Source organism: Ictidomys tridecemlineatus, chromosome 2 (genome assembly GCF_052094955.1).
Source record: "Ictidomys tridecemlineatus isolate mIctTri1 chromosome 2, mIctTri1.hap1, whole genome shotgun sequence".
Taxonomy (NCBI): domain Eukaryota; kingdom Metazoa; phylum Chordata; class Mammalia; order Rodentia; family Sciuridae; genus Ictidomys; species Ictidomys tridecemlineatus.
The window spans coordinates 184,093,125-184,114,693 of NC_135478.1; the positions used below are offsets into that span (position 1 = coordinate 184,093,125).

Here is a 21,569-nt window from a genome sequence, read left to right on the forward strand (position 1 = left end):
GACTTGACAATAACTTTATTAGGTGCAATGATTCACAGGCAGTGGAGGGTCAACTGGAGGCATTTGAGGGTGGGCAGGTAATGCCACCCTACCTGGTAACTCTGTGTGCTTAGGACCTGCCTGAATTCTCTCTGTACCCACAAAAGTGGGAAAACTTCAGGAGATGGATTAGGAATTTGATTTTGGATGTGTGAAACTAAAGACACAGAGGAACATTCCAACCTCATGTCTTTGGAAGAGAAGCGAATGGAAGATAGCAGTGGCGTTCCAAGAATGTTCTAGGATAGATGTAGCTAAACTCATCTGTTGCAGGCATAGAAGAGTAAGTCGTGGAGAAAGTTGTAAAAACAAGAGGGATGATGGCTATTTTCTCCTTGGGGAACAACGACTGGAATTCAGGTGGTTTTTCCCTAGTGCTGGGACTAATCTTGGGAAATACATTAATAATAATAATAATAATAATAATAATAATAATAATAATAAACCTGCCAGTATTTTCAAGAGCACTGAACTTTTCCATTCACAAATTTCTATTCATTGAGCGGGGTTTCACCATATTGAGTGGGGGTTCACCACATTGAATTTCTGCTATTTGGATTCCAAAATTGTTCTAAGAACTGTCATCTGGCTCTATAGACTTGTTGCAGGCCGGAAAAATCCTCTGAAGAGTGTGTATCGGAAGGCACACGCGCGGGCCACTTTTTTCCAGGAGCTGTGCACATCTATTTCGCGGGTAACGCCCAGACTATTTTCGTCCTTCTCTGTACCCGCTTGCCTCCTTTTCACAAACCTGGTCGGTGACCGCCCAGGGATGGTGGGATCCCTGCAGCTACGCACGCGGGTCAGAGATCTGAAAGGCTGACGGACTTTTGGGGAGGAGTAGGGGCAGGGCATGACCTAGTACCTGGCAGCGTCGCCGATTGGTGGAGGAGGAGGTTGTTCCCTCAGGGCGGCCTCTGATTGGCTGCAGGAAGAAGAGGCGTGACGTCTTCCAAAGTTAAGCAAACACCTCCTCCTTCCCAGCCCCCCAGCCCAATTTCTGCTGGGAACTCGCCGCCGATTCTGTCCCGACTTGGGAGCCCAGGACTGCAGGGGACCGGTTGGCGTCCCAGAGCGGACAGGGTGAGGAGGGGACCGGGGGAAGGACAAGCTGATGGGTGGACCGTGCGTGTGTGGGGAGAGGGAGGTCAGTCGGCCAGATGCGTTTTGAGATCGCCGGAGCGATTCCAGCTGTTTGCCGGAGTCTCCTGGGAGCTGGACCTCCTGGTCCCAGAGCCCAGGGGCGACCTGGAGGGCTCAGCGGTGGCCCGGGGAAGCCAGAGAGAGCGGGTAGGGAGCATTTGAGGACTCCCTGCCAAGCCTTGTCCTGGACCATTTCCCTGCTCCAGAGGGAGGTCCGTACCCACGGCTCCGGAATTTCTAAATAGGAAGCGGGAAGGAGGGCGATTCGCATTTTTTTTTTTTTCTTTTTGCAAGTGGTGATGGTGCTATTGCTGGGGAATAAAGAATTGGTTGATGTTGAAGTTGCGAAACGAACACCTTGTTACTTCTTGCACTCAACGCTTCTTTGGGGATGACCGCGGAGTCGTCACCACTGCAGTCTGTTTACCCACTGGGATGGTGAACTTCTCACGCCCTAGGACTAGGGCTGGTCTTTCTCTCCCAGACCCAGATCCCGCTGTGCTTCAGAGCCTTGTCCTTACACTAGGAGAGATAACCGGGGTGAGGCAGCGAGGCACTCGGGATGTTAGATCTCCTGAGCGCTTGAGACACTGTGCAGGCCAGTGTGTGATCGCCTGCCCAGGGAGGGGGATCCAGAAGGACCTTGATTGGGTTTGATGGTTCTGACTACTTCTCAAAACAGAGATGTGCTTTTCAGGCATTGATTTCAGGGGCAGGGAGCGGGGTAGGGAATAGGGAGGGAGGGAAAGGAGGAGGGAGAGAAAGAAGAGGGGTGGGGAGGGAGAGAAGGAAAAAAATTAATTAATTCAGTAACAAAACAAAGATTAACTTTATTTTCCCCTCTTTCTGTTAGGGTACTGGGGATTGAGCCCGGGGGCGTTCTACTACTGAGCTACATCCCCAGACCTTTTTATTTTTTACTTTGAGGGAGAATCTCACACTTAGGCTGGTCTCGAATTTAGGATTTCCTGGCCTTTTACTTCAGAGTACCTGGGATTACCAACGTGAGCCCCTGAGTCCAGCAAGGAGCAACATTTTTTGATATTGTGGGTCATTAGTTACTGGAATGTAAGGAAGATGTATCTGTGATTATGCCTCATGTAAGCTATTGATTTGAGCAGTGACTTTTCAGTACTTTGTTAACAAAGAAAAAGAATATAAAACACAGGTGGCACTTAAATATGTCTTGGCTTGCCTATTTTGTTACCTACACTAACATCCTCCTTTTTCCCATGAAGATGAGCCATCCTAAATGATTTTAGGACTAAATGAGTTTAGGGCTATGTAATGTGCTTACCATTTTGCAAAGTGACTTAGGAGGACAAAGGTTGCAGGTGATTTATGGGGTTATTTCCCCACTCTTCTAGAAAGTCAAATTTCTTATCAATCTCATTTGTTATTCAGAACTTCACTTTAATTTGATCTATTCACAATTGAATTATTTTTCTGGTGTCTTTTAAGTGTTAAAAGACCTTGGGTCAGGATTATCAAAGTAATTTTGAACTTTCGTTTTCACTTAACAAAAAAGATTTTATTTTTCCCAAATTTCTTTTATTAAATATCTCATAGACACAACATCACAAACAGTAATATTTCCTAGGTGAAGCCACCAAAAAATTCTTTGTGATTCATATAATCTAGAAACACTATATATTTGGCATGGGAACTAACCAAGAACATAGTTTACTGTATTCATTGAACCTAAAATGCCATCAATTGTAAGATGCATTCCTGTTTCAAAGATGCTATAATATGAAAACATGGGTCTTAAACATTTTATTAAATACAATATTACAAGGTAATTATTTTATCTTGAATATCCAAGCCTAAAGGGTGAAGTTGAAGAGTAGGCTTATCTAGCTCCTGTTTTTTCTTTTTTTTCCCCCCTCTCCCAGAAAAACTTAAGGGAGTGAGTAAATTAATTACCACAGGTGACAGAATAGGAGAAGATAATATCTTCTGCTGGGGGTGAGGTTGTGCTCACATCTGAGCAATGAGCAGGCTTGGAGTCTTTTGGTTTTCTTAACTTTTTTTTTTTTTTTTGAGTGTTTATGGCATGTAAAGTCATGCTCAGCACTTTATGCACATTAGCTCAACTAAACTTAACAGCAGTCTTGAGAGGTAGATGCTAATGTGACTTCCATTTGCAGATGAGGCTCAGACAGGTTGTTTTGGAATGAGTTCCCAGAACAAGTTTAGGTACTGCAGAACCAGGTCATTGGTATTCCTTTGAGATATCCAGTTCCTCTGGCTCCTGGCTGCTGCTGTAGACAGTGCAGGTTGTTTAGGCAAATGTCTATTTTTTCTTCCATAATGTTTTTAGTGTTTTGTTTTCCTATTTAGTGTATGTTCATAGACAGAAAACTTATATATGTTCTAAAATTCTAATGTATTCATAATTCTAATGTTTGCAATCCACAGTGCTGAGTTAATACTAAGCTTAATAGAATAAAAATGTTAAAGAGGAAAGGGACTCAACTATTGTGTTCTAGACTAGGTGAGGAGACTGAAGTCAAGAGGAGGGACAGATAGCTAATTACATGTCTGAACTCCTAGAATTGGACTCTCCTTCATACTTAATGGTCATATGAGAAGTCACAACTATACTTATTAAAGGAATACAAAAACAAATCAGCCCATTCCCAGAAACATACTGCGCTCCTCCAGAGGATGGACGCCTTGCGCCATCCATCTCAGTAGGGCCTTGCCATTGCCTGAGTCAGGGGAGGGGCGCCTGAGTCAGGGGAGGGGCGAAGCAGTTGTTGTTTTTGGTAGGAGAAGGAGGTTGTGGATCCCAATTTCATGTGTTTATTTTATTTTCTCTCTTGCCTAGGTCTTCATGATATTTATTTAAATTTCATTATTTATTTTTTAATTACATAAGATCTTCTATTTTTAAATACAGAAGGTCATAGAACATATATTAATGGGATATTATGTGTTATTTCATTATATGAATACATTATACAATGTTTAAGTCAGTTTAATCATATTTACCTTCTTAAACATTTATCATTTCTTTATGATGAAAGCATTCAAACTCCTTTTTTTTCTAGTTTTTGGAAATATATAGTGCATTATCTATTGTGCAATATATTTATTCATCCTTTTTAAAAATGTTTGATGTTTTCCTATGTGCTAGTTACTGGGAATACAGAAGTGAATAAATATCAATTCCTACCCCCTTTCAGTTTAGCAAAGAGATGGCCAAGCAAGCAGTAAGTAAGTAGTTTGGATTGATTCTAATTCAGAGCTAACTTTGTATTCCATCTCAGTGAAGCTAACTTTGTGGGTGAAAGTTCAAGAGAATCATGGGTCTTTTGTCTTGGTCTGACACTGAGCAGCTGATGGGCTTGAGAAAATATAGATTGTCTTCTTTTGGGTATGTTTGCACTCAAATATTTAAGGTTTAGTTATATTTATTAGCTGATAATTCATCATCAGGTTTTGATTTGCATTATTTAAATTAATAAAATGACCCCGTCCTGTTCCTGTAAGACCCTATGAAAATGGGCAGGGCCTGGATTGCTGCTGCTTTATGTCTTTACCAAGTACTTATCATCATTACTACATACCCTATAAGGACCTCCAGAATATGTTGTGAGTCATGGAAAGCTAAAAGCATTCCTTCTGTGATCAATGGCTAAAATATTACATTTTGTTAACACTGTCAAGAAAATGTTCTGGGTTTTATTATATTTTATTTAAATATTAGATAATATGCATGCTAAAAATCAATGACTACCTACTTCATATTATTATATGGATTGTTAAAAACAGTAGGCTGGCCAGGGCCGGTAACCCCAGAGATTCAGGAGGCTGAGGCAGAAGTATCACAAATTTGAGGCCAACCTCAGAAACTTAGCAAATTGCTATCTAAAAATTAAACAAACAAACAAACAAACAAACAAACAAACAAATAAATAAATAAAACGGGCTCAGGATATAGCTCGGTGATAAAATGCCCCTGGGTTCCATCTCCAGTACTGCAAAACAAAACAAACAAAAAGCCCCAACCTGCTCACTATCTGAAAGGACCTTGTTAGCCACCTCTGTTCTGAGAGTGGTTTTTCTTGAGATATGCACTTTTATAAATGCACTTTACATACTGTGCTTTGATTTCTCCATATGATTTGGGATAATGATGCACTCAAGGACCAGGAAATAGGGAATGGTCACTGAAAGCAAATGATGGGCTATATATGGAGTACTAACCTCTGTCTCTCCTATCTATCATCTGTCATGTATCTATATCAGTAATGATTATTTTCCTCCTTGTTTTTCTTGAAAAGAAAATACTAAGAACTAAGAACATTTAAGTGTGTCTTCCCATACCCATGTGTGCAAAGTTAGGCTAAGCCCTGTATTAAATGGAACCCCTAAGCCTTTCCTCCTTGAGAATTGTAAAGACCACTATGGCGGTATAATATAGAAAGTTGTCCTGTTCCTGCTGGGAGAACCTGCCCTCTGATTGTCTTCCTGACTCAGTATGTGTCTCTGTGTAATTTTCTGTAATATTCCTATGACTTTAGAGAGATCTCAAACTCTTGATCAGTTCTTGATAAGAAATGTACTAGATAAGAAACAGTGCTGTTCCCATTTTACAAAAACATAGAGAAGAAATATTTTAGATTTATTTTTATATTTGAAAATTTGGCCTTTATGTGTAAGGGAAGACAGAGTTTGCAGGAAAAGGGATTCCCCCCTATCCCTGTATATGTGACACTATCTCCCTCTTGCTTTTCTACACCCTCCTTACACATACTGTACATTGAAATTAGGACTTAGCACTATCAGTTAACCTCACTAGAGCCAGTGGGTGAGCCAGAATCTTTCTGACTTGCTTCCTTGAGAGCTCTGTGGAACTTATTTCCTGATATTCTTGTAAAAGACCACAAAATACAGGACAGGAAAAGCTAGAATAGCCCACAAGGATATTTCCACAAAATGCTAGGCACCTGCTGTGCAACTGCAAGATTCTCACTGTTACCTGTGACCCACTTCTTGATGACCGTGGGTAACTGGAAAGTTCATTGCTGAGACCAAGTTTCAAGGTTCAAGAGGTCATGAACAGTAATACCTGCTACAATCAAACCTTTTCTCTAAGCACCCAGAAATCTGGAATTTACCTTGGCAGAGACTCAGGAAAGAACTTCAATGCAACAGAGAAAAAAGATATCAAGAGAAGCACTGCGTGCTTGGGAGGAAAACTGATAATTTACGATGACTGTGAAGTCCATACCATATGGATCTGATTTTTCCCCCTTTTTTTAGCAAGAGCTGGCCAGAGTAACAGCATGTGTTAGATCTACATGGTAAGCTTCCGTAAGCTTCAGCAAACAGAGTGTCCCAGGTGTTAAGCATTAACCTAGAAATCCTGCTTCTGTTGAAAAGCAACTGATCCAGAAGGGCTCCTTTTCAGTTTCTTCATCTGTAAAATGGGGATAATAATAGTATCTACCTAGTAAGATATTTGCAAGAGGGAAATGTGACAGTACTTAAAGTGCCTAGCATAATTAATGCAAACTATTGCTGTATTTGTTTTAGAAGTGAAAGTCACAGAAATGATCATTTTACAATTCCTTACAAAAAATGAAAGTGAAAGTACTTTCCTAAATGAATCCCAGAAGCTCAGTCCCTGCCATTTCTTTTTTTAGTTCCCTTAGAAAGTGTGACTTTGCAAACACACATACACTGTATGTGTGTGTCTGTCTCTCTGTGTGGTCTGCTTCCTGCTGCCTCCAACCTGACCCCAGACAAAGGAGCAGGAGGGGCTGTCAAGGGAATGAGGTGTGGCTCTGGTTATAAATCAAGACTGGGCTGTGTGTGTGTGTGTGCGCGCGTGTGTGTGTGTGTGTGTGTGTGTGTGTGTGTGTGTGTGTGTTGGGGGAGGGGTCAATTTAGGGCCAAGAATTGCTACTCAGAATAGAAGATACAGGGTCGGTTCAGGAAATACAGTCCCTGCTGGGAAGGTGTGTGTGTATGTGTGTGTGTGTGTGTGTGTGTGTGTGTGTGTGTGTGTGTTTAAAAGATTCACAGTCTTTGGAATTGGTTTTATTTGGGAACAAAGGCATTCAGATTCCATGAGACATTGCAGGTTCTCCTTTAACTTGGGGGACACTATATATTATGGGCTTGGGTTTGAGTATAATCATCTCTCCTAAGAACAAAACCATGTGAATTAACCAAAAATTAGATGTAGTCTGCAACAGTTTTTGGTTAAAATGTTAATCATCTATTTTGGTATCTCCATTTTAGTCCAGTTGAAGCCTGAACTAATCATTAACAATTTTTCCTTCTGTCAGCAGCTTTCTCTGATTTTGACCTTTTCTTTCTAAAGCCTTTTCAGCTGAATTCCTTACTGTTTTGCTCTATTCTCTGATTCTGTTGTGAAATATTCTATAAATTGACCATTATAGGGAGCAGGCAGTTGTTTGTCCCCAGGGAATGCACTTCTATGCTTAAATGTTTGGTCAGAATTTCCTCATCTATATGGGTGCTTTTAGAGATTGAAATCTGATGTATTGGAAAAATATTTCATAAAAGTTTTGCTATGTGATGACGATAATGGGTAGGACATTTCTAAAAGATGTAAAATTATGGGTATAGAATTTCTAGAGAATATGCCATTTACATTTTTCTGCTCACCTTACAAAGAAGACAGTTTTAAACTTTAAATGATCCAGAAAACCACCATCTGCAATGACGTTTGACTATAGAATATATGAAACACTTTGAGGACAGAGAGAATAAACACTACTAGATCTAAATATGTATGTGTAAAATCTTATAAAAAATTTACTCTGTATAGGATGCAGATTTACTATGGATGGGATGTTTTAAAATTTTTTTATTTGTTCTTTTTAGTTATACATGACAGTAGAATGTATTTTGACACATCATGCATACATGGAGTATAACTTGTCATTCTTGTGGTTGTACATGTTATGGAGTTACACTGGGTGTGTATTCATATATGAACACAGAAAAGTTATGTCCTATTAATTTCTGCTGTCTTTCCTATTCCCAATCTCCCTCTATTCCCTTCATTCCCTTTGTCTATCCTAGTGAACTTCTATCGCCTCCCCAGCTTATTATGAGTTAGCTTATCAAAGAGAACTTCATTAGGCCTTTGATTTTTTATTGGCTTATTTCACTTAGCATGATAGTTTCCAGTTCCAACCAATTACCAGCAAATGCCATAATTTCATACGTCTTTACAGCTCAGTAATATTCCATTGTGTATGTACCACATTTTCTTTATCTATTCATCCGTTGAAGGTTGATTCCATAGCTTAGCTATTGTGAAATGAGCTGCTATAAACATTGATGTGGCTGTGTCACTATAGTACACTGATTTTAAGTCCTTTGGGTATATGCCAAGGAATGGGATAACTGGGTTAAATGGTGGTTCCATTTCAAGTTTTCTGAGGAAAATCATACAGCTTTCCAGAATGGTTGAACCAATTTACAGTCCCACCAGCAGTGGGAAAATCTTTCTGCCCACATCTATAGGATTTTTTTTTGAGAGAGAGAGAGACAGAGAGAGAGAGAGAGAATTTTAAAAATATTTTTCAGTTTTCGGTGGACACAACATCTTTATTTTATTTTTATGTGGTGCTGAGGTTTGAACCCATCGCCTCGAGCATGCCAGGCGAGCACGTTACTGCTTGAGCCACATCCCCAGCCCACAAATATAGGATGTTTTTGGTTTATCAGTCAGTGGAATTATGCCATCTGGGAGACAGTTGGAAAGGTGAGGTGGGCTGGGCTTAAATTCAAAGGCTGGACAACATGGTATGGAGAGAAAAGCCAGGAAAGGGGATTATGTTGAGGGCAACAAGAGGGAACAGTGAGGTTGAAGCAGGAAGCCCAAGGTAGGGGTGGATGGGAGCAGGGTGACAGTCTAACCTGGTAATGGAGGAACTGGTTTGGTTAGCTGTTGCTTTCCTTGCATTTACAACCTGTTCAGGATGATGCTTTTGTAAAATTCAGTAACAGGGAATAACTAGGAAAATGATCATGTGATATTGCAGCTTATAAAATGCTTGCTTTCTAGTTCTTCTTGCATCTCATTTCTGACCAGTAAGAATAGTCCACTGACTGACACAAGTTAGCAGAACATACCAAGTAGTGCATGTCCAGGAAATGGCCTGAGATGAAGCTGAAGGCACATTGGCATTAAGTTGTCAAGAATCTTATATCATTATCAGAGTTTGAAGCTTTATGTCATCAAAATTTGGACCACTCTATTAAGAGATGCTTTCCGTCATCTTCCTGGCTTTACATGGTAGTACTCAACTTTTGTGTTGAGTATATGTTTGGTAAAACATATTTAGAAAGGTATGTTGACTTGGCTACTGATTACTGTCACCTAAGTAGCTCTACACTTACTTTGGAATTAAGTAACTTCATGTTTGGGAATTTGGGTCTGTTTGGGTAAAGGTACACTTCACATGGAGGTTGCCCCTCCCTTCTTGTGTATCTTCTTGTCCCTATCTCTTCTGGTCACATTTTATCCTCATTTGGGTTGGCTGTGTTTTTCAGCAGATTTCTAAGGAGACCAGAACTGACCTACAAGCCCTCCTGTCCTTTGTTGCTCTGTTTTCTCACATTGCCTTCACAGTCATCAGGTTTCAAGATGCTTCAAATACACAGGAGCAACCTGACCCCACTAAGGGTCAGCCTCTCCAGAGCCCTTCACCACAAAGCTGTCATGGCTCTCAGACGGGAGGATGTCAACGCCTGGGAGAGAAGAGCGCCTCTGGCTCCCAAGCACATCAAAGGGATCACCAGTCTGGGCTACAAGGTCTTGATACAGCCTTCCAATCGGCGGGCCATTCATGATAAGGTGACTGTTTTCAATTTTTAAAATGTGTGCAAATGAAATGAACCTGTGTATGAAAAATAAGAAGCATCCGAGGAAAAATAAATGTGCTAGTGTCACTTTAATTCCTTTTCTTTTTGCTTAAAAGTGTTATTTTTACTCTACTCCATACTTTCTTCAGCTAAAGGTTAAAGTGTCTGCTTTTAGGTGTTGATGGTTTTCATTCTTTCTGTCCTTCATGTACAACCCTAGTTTGCAGTAGAGAGCCCAAGGTTGATTAAGACACCATCCTTGAAGCCAGGGAATGCTTCTTTGAGGAGAGTTTTATCACAAGAGTGTGTCCCCAGCCCTAGAGTGTGTCCTGTCAGGCACTTTGAGAAGCCCTTTATGTTCAGAATTCTGCTGGACATAAACATTTCACAATAATATTATGATATGGGTTAGATTCTTATTCCCACTTTAGGAATATGCAATATATATATTCCTTTCCTAAATCATTTGCAAGTACTGAATGATGCTTTAGCATGCACCTCTAAGGAGTAAATAGTTTTGCTACACAACCAGTATATAATTTTCATACCTAAGAAATTAATAATTCTGTGAGAACATCTCATATGGTTGATGTTCAGATTCCCTATTTCAAATATATTTTAGTTTAATTCAAGGATTAATTGAGGGTCATTGCAAGTCATGGCTATGTTTCTTTAGTTCTTTTGATCTATAACAGCACCTTTATTTCTGTTTTCTGGAGGAATCCAGGCTAGTTGACTTGTAGAATGTTCTGCTTCTGGGTAGAACTAGTTTGGTTGTTTCTAATGATTCTATTAAGGCTAACCTCTTGTGTCATACATATAAGCAATGTATGTTTTACACATTGTAACACATTAAAGGTATAAAATATCAGATTATCTCCTAGGAATGCATGATCATGGGCAGGGAATGTGACTCAGTGGAAAAGCACTTGCCCAGCATGTCTGAGGCCCTGCCTGGGATTGATATCCAGTACTGCAATAAATAAATAAACAAATTTAATTTTTAGAAAGCACCCAGAGGTGCTTAGCCACTAAGACACATCCCCAGCCCTTTTTTTGGTTTTTATTTTAAGACCAGTCTTGCTAAGATGCTGAGGCTGATTTTGAACTTGTCATCCTCCCACTTCAGCTTCCAAGTCACTGTCACACACCTGGCTAAACTGTTCTTAAATATTAGTGTGTGCTGAATTTTTAAATTGTTTTTTGTTATAACAGTTAAACATAATAGGTCTATCTTTAGCTGGAGAGTTCAAGTATTAAAAGTTGCTGTCCTATTAGTTCTAATCCATACAAGTTTTTACTGCTTCAAAAAAGTTGTGCTTTTATTTGCTCTACTTTTTATTAGAGAAAATATGACAACCACAAGTCAGAGGAATAATCTTTAACCAAATCGCATTTCCAGGAATACGTCAAAGCTGGTGGCATTCTTCAGGAGGACATTTCCGAAGCTTGTCTAATTTTGGGAGTTAAAAGACCTCCAGAGGATAAACTAATGCCCAAGAAAACTTATGCATTCTTCTCCCACACAATAAAAGCTCAAGAGGCCAATATGAACTTGTTGGATGAGATTCTAAAACAGGTAACTAGTGACCGATATGCATAAGTGTTAACACAGGAAAATAATATTTTAATTTAACTTCAAAGTTGGTTTTCTTTAGCATCTAGTGAATCTGTCTTGCTGCTTTACATACTTACATTCTAATGAAAGGAGACATAGGAAAAATGACACCTTATATGTCACTTGTCAACATGTGTTGAGAGAAACAATGCTGAAGGACAATAGGAATGTGGGCCCTGGCGGAGGTGACACTACTGGATCACACAGGACAGTCGTGGGGGGGGGGCCTCATTATGAAGGTGACATTTGAAGGCAGCAAAGGACTAAGCCATACCCTTCTGGAAAGAGTCTTCCAAGTGGTAATAGTAATGCAAAGGCTCCAGGGTCTATTTGAGTGGACAGAATGGGTCATGTAATAAAATGCTTTTTTTTGTCTACTCTGTGATAGTAGTTGCAGGTGAGAGGAGGAGAGCCAAAGTGATTAGAAGCTTGTTAGTCAGTGATAGTCTAGACTAGACTGCAAATGATGGTGCCTTTCACCTGGGTGGTGGAAGTGGAGTTGTGACATATGGAGAGTCCTGTCACATGGACAATCCTGCGTTTTAAAGCTGAGTCCTACAAAATTCACTGGTGAAATGAAGGTGGACTATGAGAAAGGAGAGGAGTCAGGAATGACTAAGGTTTTGGCATGTGCAACTTGTAGGGGCCCTACAGAGGGAGATGGTGCTACTGTAAGAAGAGCAGGCACGGATGGAGAAGTCAACAGTTGAGTTTGGGACCTCAAGTTAAGTGGACTGGGGACACCAGTCCAGAGCTCAGGTGGTCAGTTCCTCCCGACATAGATTGGGAAGTTGTCAGAAAGTATCTATAATCATGGAGTTGGGAGAGTATAATGAGTGAATGGAAATAAATGAGTCATCCAAAGTCCCTGTGCTAAAGGAAGGATGTTAGAGAATTAGAAATAGACTAACTTCTGAGGATGGGAGAGCTCACAACTAGGAAAAGCAATAGGGATAATGTATTTTATACAAGAGAATTGCATTATTTCCTATTACTTTCAAATACACTAGACCTAGGTTGTAGTTAATTTGCAATGTTTCTGAAGAACAGATTCAAAAGTAATTAATGGAAATCATATTAGAAAATGAATATTCCATTTCAAACAAATCAACCTTTAGAAAATACTTTAAAGACTTTTGTTCATTACAAAAAAAATTAATAAAAACAGAACCAGCGGGGCTACTTTTTGGCAGTCCTTTGTAACCAGTTAGAGTTGGATGCATGTAAAATGTTCTTAAATATATAGACATAATTAAAATTACATGTTTTTTTTCAGTGATATGAGTGGAACTCAGGGCCTATGCATTCTAGATAAGTGTGCTTTGTCTCTGTGTTTGGCCACCGAGCTTAACCCCAGCTATTAAATCATTTGATGTTTGAGAAAATAAGTGTTCAAAACATTCTATGATTAGAATGGATCAATAGCTTTTAAGCATAAATTAATAAGTCTTTCCCACAGAGATGGAAGATCCCAAGGAAAGCGGAGGAATAGCTTTTTAGAAAAGGTGAGAAAAGATACACAGGCAGTATGCACTATTTAATTAATAATTAATTCATTATTGTGGTGCAGAAATTGAACCTAGGGCTTTGCACATGCTAGGCAAATGCTCTATCACTTAACTCCATCCCCAGCATGCCTTCAGCCCCACACCCCCAAGAAAACAACTTTATTTTGAGACAATGCTCAACTTCTTAAAGAAAGCTTACCTGTAAAAGGGTAGAAAAAGAAAGAATGAGGAGAGGAGGAAAAAGGAGGAAGGAAGAGAGACACAGTTGTGTATGAACTTGGGAGGGGCCATTCTTATTACTTTTCAGGTAGAAGAGACCTGGGAGTATTTAGAATAACTGAGGAGCAGTCATTCTAATAAAAAGGAATGATGCTGGAAAGAGGGAATAATAATTTAAGAAGTGTGGTCTTTGAAGACTTAGAAAAAACTTGAGATTGGTTCACAGTAATGAGTCTCAGGAGGGATTAATTTTCTTTAGGACCAAAAGGAAGAATGGGAGGATGAATAGAGGCTGTAAATGTATTTATAGATGGTGCTGGTTGGGTTGGGCTGTATGTTTGTCAAAAACAGAAAATCCTGTTTTGGTCATCTCATTGTCCAGCAACAAGGCCATTTAGCAACCTCTAGGACTATTCTTTCATCTCCAATTGTAAACCTGCAGTTAGCTTTTTGATCTAACCTTTTCTAAATATTTCATGGTGCACTTCATGGAAATTTAGGTTAGCAAGTCAAGACATATTTTGAAAGAAGAAAACATGGAGAATACTTGTTCATATATGTACTTTACTCATTGCAATTGAACTTAATAGGTCTGGTTGAGAAATTTTTTACCCTTTCTTCAGGAAATCCGACTTATTGATTATGAAAAAATGGTGGATCATAGAGGGGTACGAATAGTGGCATTTGGACAATGGGCCGGTGTGGCAGGTAGGTATGCCAGGCTTTTATGTCACTTTCTAAATTGCCTGAGGAGTAACTGTGTTTTCTCTTTTCTGTGAAAAGGGAATACGAGTGTTTATTTTCACTGATAAAATTAAAATGGGAGTATGCTGAAGGCTGGTGAATATTGGAGGAATTGGGAAGAAGATAAATTATTAAAATATTTTAGTATAAATGTTGGAAAAGAAAGCACGGGAAGGATAACACCTGTGAACAGACTGGGACATTTTAGACCGGTTTGGAGAGCTCAGTTTGGTGATGGGACATTGGGAAGTAGAAAATAGGGGAAAAGGATAAGGGGGAAAAAAAGGTACAGGGGCACGAACCAACAGAGGAGCTTCCTTGAAAGGATGAGAGCTGGAGTCTGGGAGAATCTTCTGCTTGACTTTTATCCCGGCTAGTACTTTGAACTAGGTTTAGCTGAGAAACACCATGATATTCTGACTCCATCAGAGTAGACTACTCCAAGATCTATGGGAAAGTCATGACCTGGATATTTGTTTGATCTTGTTATATAAAATGGAAGACTTCTCGTTGTGGTTTATGTCACTGCTGTTTCATCTGGACAGGTCTGTCTTTGCTCCTTGAGGTCAAACTCTTTTTAAACTGCATTTCTCAAAAAATATGTCTAATAGTACACTATTTAATTGTGTAAATTGGAATCCTGATATGCTTCTATAAATTATATTCTCTGTCATTCATTCAAATGATTCTCACTCAAATATGCTGGAAAACTTCTGAAGATTATATACTTTAAAAAAGTAATGATTTCAGAAAATTCATTTTTTAATCTATTAGTATACCCTAATTCATATGCTTTTGAAATGGTAAAAGAAAAAAAGAAAAAAGAAAAAAAAGCAAATTTTGAAATTATAACATTCTTTTCACTTAAAAACCAATTCATTTGTATTCAATTTTAACTTCCTCTTCTTTTCTTCCCTTACCCAACACACAAATAAGTTCTATTAAAGTAACATAAAATTAAATTTGATAATATAGAAGGAGTTGTAGGTGTTATGGGGAGACCTCCGTTGATTACTCATCTCAAATTTGAGATACAGATTACAGATGATAATCTGTATCTATCCTTGAAAGATACAGATTAGTGGGAGCTATCTGCATGTGCAAGGACTTGGTCTTGGCTTTGATTCCCCAAATTGTAACAACAACAACAAGATTACTAAAACCACCAAAAGAAAACAAAACATGACTAAAACTAAAAAAAAAAAACAAACAAACTTGAATATCAGTGTACAAAGTAAATTCTACATGTAGGTGTTTATGAAGAGAAATGCAGCATTTAATACAAATAATTTTTACATATGGATACCATCCAGAATAGGCTAAAAATAACAGAAATGTCTGTCAAGAGACAATGGATTAATACATTAATAATTATATAATACATAAAACTTCAGCGAGAAACAAAATACTGTTACAGATCTCAAACTATTATGCCAAGAGAAAGCAGACACCCAACAAGAGTATGTGCTTATTTTTTCATTGATATGAAGCAGTAGAAAAACCTAATGCATACAGTCAGAAAGAGCAATAGGGCCTTGATTATGGTGATAACACAGTTGAGCATATTTGTTAATAATTATTAAACTATACACTTGGTGCATTTTATTGTGTAGAGATTACTTCTTTAAAAGTTGACTTCAGAAAAAAAGGTGGAAGAAAACTTGGTAGGAATGTGAGTGCATATGTGTGTGTTGGGGAGTGGTGCAGGGAAAGTTCTAGCCCTAAAAAGAAGGGGGAATGGATGCTAAGATCTTTGCTACAAGCCTGCTGAATTTTAGGTGTCTGAAGGATTTCCAAATGGAGACATACAAAATATGTCTGGCTAGGTGAGAAATTAAAAAGAAAAATTCTCGTTGGAGGTTACAGACTTGGGGTCATCCACTTGGATAAGATAAGTAGATAGTACTTGAAGTTTAGGACTGGATGAGAAGATTTATGAAGAAAACATAGTTATTGAGGAGCCCAGGATGTAATCCTGAGGGTGACAAGATGGGCATAGAAAGAAGCGTCCACAAAATAGCAGGCTGAAGCATTTCAAGTAGGAATGCTGAAAAGAAAGAGAGAGAGAGAGAGAGAGAGAGAGAGAGAGAGAGAGAGAGAGAGAGAGAGAGAGTTAGTTTTTGACTGAAGAGGAGGTCTACAATGCCAAATACTTCTGGCAAGGAAGTGGAGAGATCTGAAAAGTGCCTACCAAATTTAGTGATTTAGTGATTTAAACAGCTGGTGGGAGCCCTAGGGTCAATGGTGACTTTGATTTTGGTATGGGAGAGATGGGAGCATGTTTACATGTTGATAAGAGTGAACCAGTAGAGAGGGAATTCATCAAAATAGAGGAAAGATTAGTGGAGTAGACAAAGGGGATTGAGGAGGAGGAAGAAGGGTCAGGAAAAGGGAAGAAGAGTAGATTGAATATGATCAAACTATCTTATGAGTATGCAAGGACACAGCGTGGTGGGTCCTGGCATTGAGTGTGTCCACAGGACATGAATTTGATAACAACAACAAAAAAGTAAACTGTAAATGGTTTGAAGAAGGATGGATGGAGTGGAGGGAGGGTGCTTAAGGATAAGTGGAGGTGGGGGAGAACACTGGGGACTAAACTGGAGTGGGTTGGGTTTCATGCTTTTGTGATTATTTCAGGGCATATCTTGGTGTTATATATAAATAAAAGCATAAATTTTTAAAAATGAATGGACTGGTAGAGAGGAATAGGTAGTGGTTCAAGATAAGGGAGTGGTTCTAGAGTAAATTCCTTGGGAAGAAGGGAAGGGATGGGATCTTTCGTCAAGGAGAGATTAACTCTAGGTGAGAAGAGGATACTCCACTTTATCAGGATCAACAGTAGAAGGGATAAATGATGCAGCTGGGTTAGGACATTGGATGGCAGAAAGCAGAAGAAATGGATAAGATCTACTGAGGCCCCTTCTGAATCTGAGCTACTATGTTTATGCTTCCCCAGGCACTGAGCACATGGACAAATGGGCACAGAGAAAAATGTGTCCTTTCTCTTGATTAATGCTATGAGTAGAATTTATTTTGAACATTTATATTCAGCGTCACTCAATTAATTGTCTTTCTGTTGGTCTGACTCTGCAATAGGGATGATCAACATTTTACATGGAATGGGTTTAAGGCTCCTTGCTTTGGGACATCACACACCTTTTATGGTGAGAGATATTTCTTTTGTTTATTTTTTTTGAAAGCATACATAACACTTTAAGAATAGAAAAATATGTCAGCTACTAGACTAACTTGAATCGTGTGTGCTTGCTTTCAGCATCTTGGCATGGCTCATAACTACAGGAATAGCAGCCAGGCTGTGCAAGCTGTCCGTGATGCTGGCTATGAAATATCTCTGGGTTTAATGCCAAAGTCGATAGGGCCCTTAACATTTGTATTCACAGGGACTGGTAATGTATCCAAGGTAAATTTCACGTGTCTTCCTTCTGTAAAGCAATTGGAGACATGATGTTGGGCCATTCTGTGCCTATTTCCAATAGAGAATGGACATTCTATCTTCAGTATTTTAATTACCTACAAATTTTTCTAATAGCAAAGAACAATAATGGTCCAAACATTTTCTTTGCTTTTAGTGAATTCTGCGCTATCAGAGGTTTGAAATCCTCTTTCTTTCTCTTTCTCTCCTTTCTTTCTCCTCCTTCATTTCCCCCTCCCTTTCTTCCTTTCTCTGTTTCTGTCTTTCTTGAGATACTAATTGTGAAGTATGTAACATTGTTCTTAGGGTGATTTATTTTTCCTTCATTGCTGACGTGTCCAAAAGTTTGGAAGTAACTCCAGAATATACATTTTTCAAGACTACTTGGAGTTTTGCCAGTAAGATATTAGAGTAATTCAAGAAAGTATTTAATACTTCCTCTTGAGGTGGTTTTAGAATACATTTGTAATCTCCCTCAGAAACTTATAATTGAAAAATAGACCTTTAATGAAAATATCTTACAAAGAGGACATCTCTGCTACTATTATATTGTGAGGTAGCCATTTGATTTTTTCTTCTGCAATGAATAAAAAAAGAAATAGATTTATTGTATTGTATCTATATTTCTAAACACTATTGTTGCTTTTCTGAGTAACTTTAGTAAAAAAAAAAAAGTCTAAAGCCCCTTCTAATGCATGCTTTTAAAAACTGGAATAAAGCTGGTTTTCAGGCTGTGTGCAAGAAGCTCATCTGCACTTCGATGCTGCAGCTCTGGTTGCAGGGCCAGGAAAGTTCAGTTATAAAATTGTGGGGAAAACAATTGGAATCTTTACCGGAAACTGCTTTGGCTCTTTTTTAAAATTGATTTTTAGATGTTTACTTGAAACATTTTTTTTTACAGGGAGCCCAAGAAGTCTTTAATGAACTGCCCTGTGAATATGTGGAGCCCCATGAATTAAAAGAAGTTTCCCAAACTGGAGGTAAGGGGAGGGGGAAGACTGTCTGTACCATTTTACAGTATCTGTGTTATAGTGTTTTGTCACCATGCATCGTTATCATGTGTCACCCAGTTTGTTAATTTCTTTTTCCTCTGCAAGACCTCAGGAAAGTGTATGGGACGGTGTTAAGTCGACATCATCATCTTGTCAGGAAAACAGATGGTGTGTATGACCCTGTAGAGTATGACAAACATCCTGAGCGGTACATAAGTCGTTTTAATACTGATGTGAGTATCACATTCAGCTTGGGAGTCACTGCTTATGGAGAGAGCACTGTAGTTAGTCTCTCTTCAAGGAGAGAAATTATAAGTGTGTACATGGGTTTTCACTTCTTCATATCTCTTGCTTGGAGTCCTTTGTGAATCATGAGTTGGTCATAGGAGTTGCTTGCTTTTACTGGTATTTGGAGTGGCCCTTCCTTAGTGGTTTTGGGGTTTCTGTGGGTATGTTCTTTGCTTTGATATCTGTTTCTACATTGGATCTGCCTGTGCCCAAAAGCTCTAAACCATTTTCTATGGATTGTTGATTCTGTATAATACTGAATTAGTTAGTGCTTTTGGCAAAGTACAATGTCTATGAGGTTTGATCTAACATGGGTTTATCCTTTCTCTGGCCACAAATTGCAATCATAAACTCAGCTGGTGTATTAGCTTTCCATTGCTATTTAAAAAACACCAAGGACAGAGTAATTTTATAAAGAAAAGTGGTTTATTTAGCACAGATTTGTAGTCTGGCAGACCAATCAGCATGGATTATACTCTGGTGGTGGTCCCCCCTTGACTATATCATGTTGTGGTGGGAGGGCATGTGTCCCACTCTCCATGCAGCCACTTTCCCTCTCCTATAATACCACCAGGATTTAATTTGGGGGGCTTCACCCTGTTGGCCTAATCCAATTTACTCAATTGCTAAAAGCTCCACCTATAAACACCATGGATGGATTCAGTTTCCACTCTCTAAAAAGCATTAATATAAAACACTGGGGGGTCACATTTCTGCATGAGTTCAGAGGAACAAACCATGTTTAAACCATAGCATTTTATCTCTGGTCTGCTCAAACTCATGTCCTCACATTCAACATAAAGCATTCCATCCCCAGTGGTTCCAGAGGCTTAACTCAGCCAGCATTAATTCAAAGATCCTGAGTCTCATCTGGGAGAAAAGGCAAACTCCTCCAGTTACATATTTCCAAGATAAAATGGCAGGATAGGCACAGAGTATAACTTCTATTCCAAAAGCAGGCAACAGGCAAGTGAAAAGAGATAATTGACCCAAAGTAAGTGAAATCCAGCAGGCAGACATTAAATCCTAAAGCTCCAAAGTCCACCATGGCAGGCACACTGGGGCCTGAGTTGGGCCCCTGAGGCCTTGGGCAGCTCTACCCAGCCGGCTTTGTTGGCCCACATGGCTGCATTCATGGACTGCACACTGATGTGTGCAGCTCTCCATGGCTTAGGTGGCATGCTGCTCATAACTTTCCCTAGCAGCTGTTGCACATTTTGGGTTGCTCTATTATTCTGGGGTCCTCTCTTTGGCTCCATTACCACAATTCCAGTAAGCATCATCTTATCAAAAGTCCCCACAGAGACTTCAGCCCTACATGAAACTTTTGTCTGTTTTCCCAGGCTTTCCTTTGAAATCTCAGTGGAAGCCACCATGGCCCCATAATGCTCCAATTGGAGTATTCTAGACTTTTTCTAGCCTGCTCTTCCAAGCTCTTTCAATCACTGTCAGTCAATCAGTCCCAGAGCTTCCTAAACGTATCTAGGTATAGTTATAACAACATTTGCTACTCACAGTATCCTTTTTTCTTTCTTTTCTTTCTCTCTCCTCCTCCTCCTCCCCCCTCCTCCTCCTCCTTCTTTTTCTTGGTATTAGTTAGCTTTATATTACTACAAAAAATACTTGAGTCGACTTACTTTAAAAGAGGAAAGATTTATTTGGCTCACAATTTTAATGGTTTAAGCCCAAGATAGGGTAACCCTAATTGCTTTGGCTTCAGGTGAGGACAAATGACAGGAGACAATGGTAGAAACACATGTCAGAGTGAGCACTAACATCTCGAATTGGAAAAGAAAGAGAGAGAGAGAGAAGGCAGAAGACACCAAAGTCTTCATATTCCCTTTGAGGGCACAGTCCCAGGGACCTGAAGACCAGGCTCTACCTCTAAAAAGTTCTGTTCCCCTCCAACTAGTGCCATGGGCTGAGAATAAACTTTTAACTTCAGGGACATTCTACATCCAAACCATAGTAGCCAGTCATCTTAAAATGCATGTGATGCTTACAAGGGGTCAGGGGGAGATAGTGTGGCTATATAATCTTGTACAAGAGAGCTATTTATGCAACAAGTACTTCTTATAGGAACACACTGGTCTCATCTTCTAAAAAACACTATTTATTTATTTATCTATTCATTTTTGGTATGGGGATTGAACCCAGAAGTGCTTAACCACTGAGTCACATCCCAAACCCTTTTTTTAAATTTTGAGACAGAGCCTCACTAAGTTGCTGAGATTGGCCTTGAACTTGCAATCTTACTGCCTCAGCCTCCTGAGTTGCTGGAATTAAAGGCATGCACTACCACACCCAGCTTAAAAAACAAAATTTATTTGTGTGTTTTATAGTTATTAGTCATTCAAAATCCTCTTCAAAATAAACTAACAAATGAAAAATTAAGCACACTAAAAATGTATATGTACATTGTGAAAAGGAATGCTCTACATAATTTAAAATGTTTGATTCTGGTATGAAATTTAAGTAGTACAGCATGGACTGATGTTATATTTGTTTACCCTCAGAATGAGAGGCTTAAGTTTCATGCAAAAATGTATGAAACTAATTTTGAGCTGAAAAAATTTGAATCTAGTAAATTTCCCCCCACTCATATGCCCTGTCATGGAGATATGGTGATTGGATGTCTCCTGAGACTGGTAGTGACCTGGTTACTATGTTTATGCAGTACATTTCTCCATGGAGCTTACAGAAGTTATCTGATTTGATCATAT

At 39.2% G+C, this 21,569-nt stretch overlaps 1 protein-coding gene across 4 annotated transcripts in view; it reads left to right on the plus strand.

Annotated features, from left to right (window-relative positions):
* The first annotated feature begins 964 nt into the window (after positions 1-964).
* The window catches only part of Aass (aminoadipate-semialdehyde synthase), a 55,984-nt gene continuing 35,379 nt past the window's right edge, over positions 965-21,569 (plus strand). Inside the window, exons 1-8 of one of the 4 annotated variants that reach the window (XM_005333945.5) lie at positions 965-1,122; positions 9,809-10,033; positions 11,444-11,620; positions 14,010-14,094; positions 17,230-17,297; positions 17,408-17,554; positions 18,468-18,546; positions 18,664-18,791. In XM_005333945.5, the coding sequence (XP_005334002.1) occupies positions 9,824-10,033; positions 11,444-11,620; positions 14,010-14,094; positions 17,230-17,297; positions 17,408-17,554; positions 18,468-18,546; positions 18,664-18,791 (894 nt within the window). In that variant the 5' untranslated portion in view covers positions 965-1,122; positions 9,809-9,823. Of the gene's footprint in view, positions 1,123-9,729; positions 10,034-11,443; positions 11,621-14,009; positions 14,095-17,229; positions 17,298-17,407; positions 17,555-18,467; positions 18,547-18,663; positions 18,792-21,569 lie in introns of all 4 variants that reach the window. The other 3 variants (XM_040291605.2, XM_040291607.2, XM_078040306.1) reach the window with 3 other exon arrangements.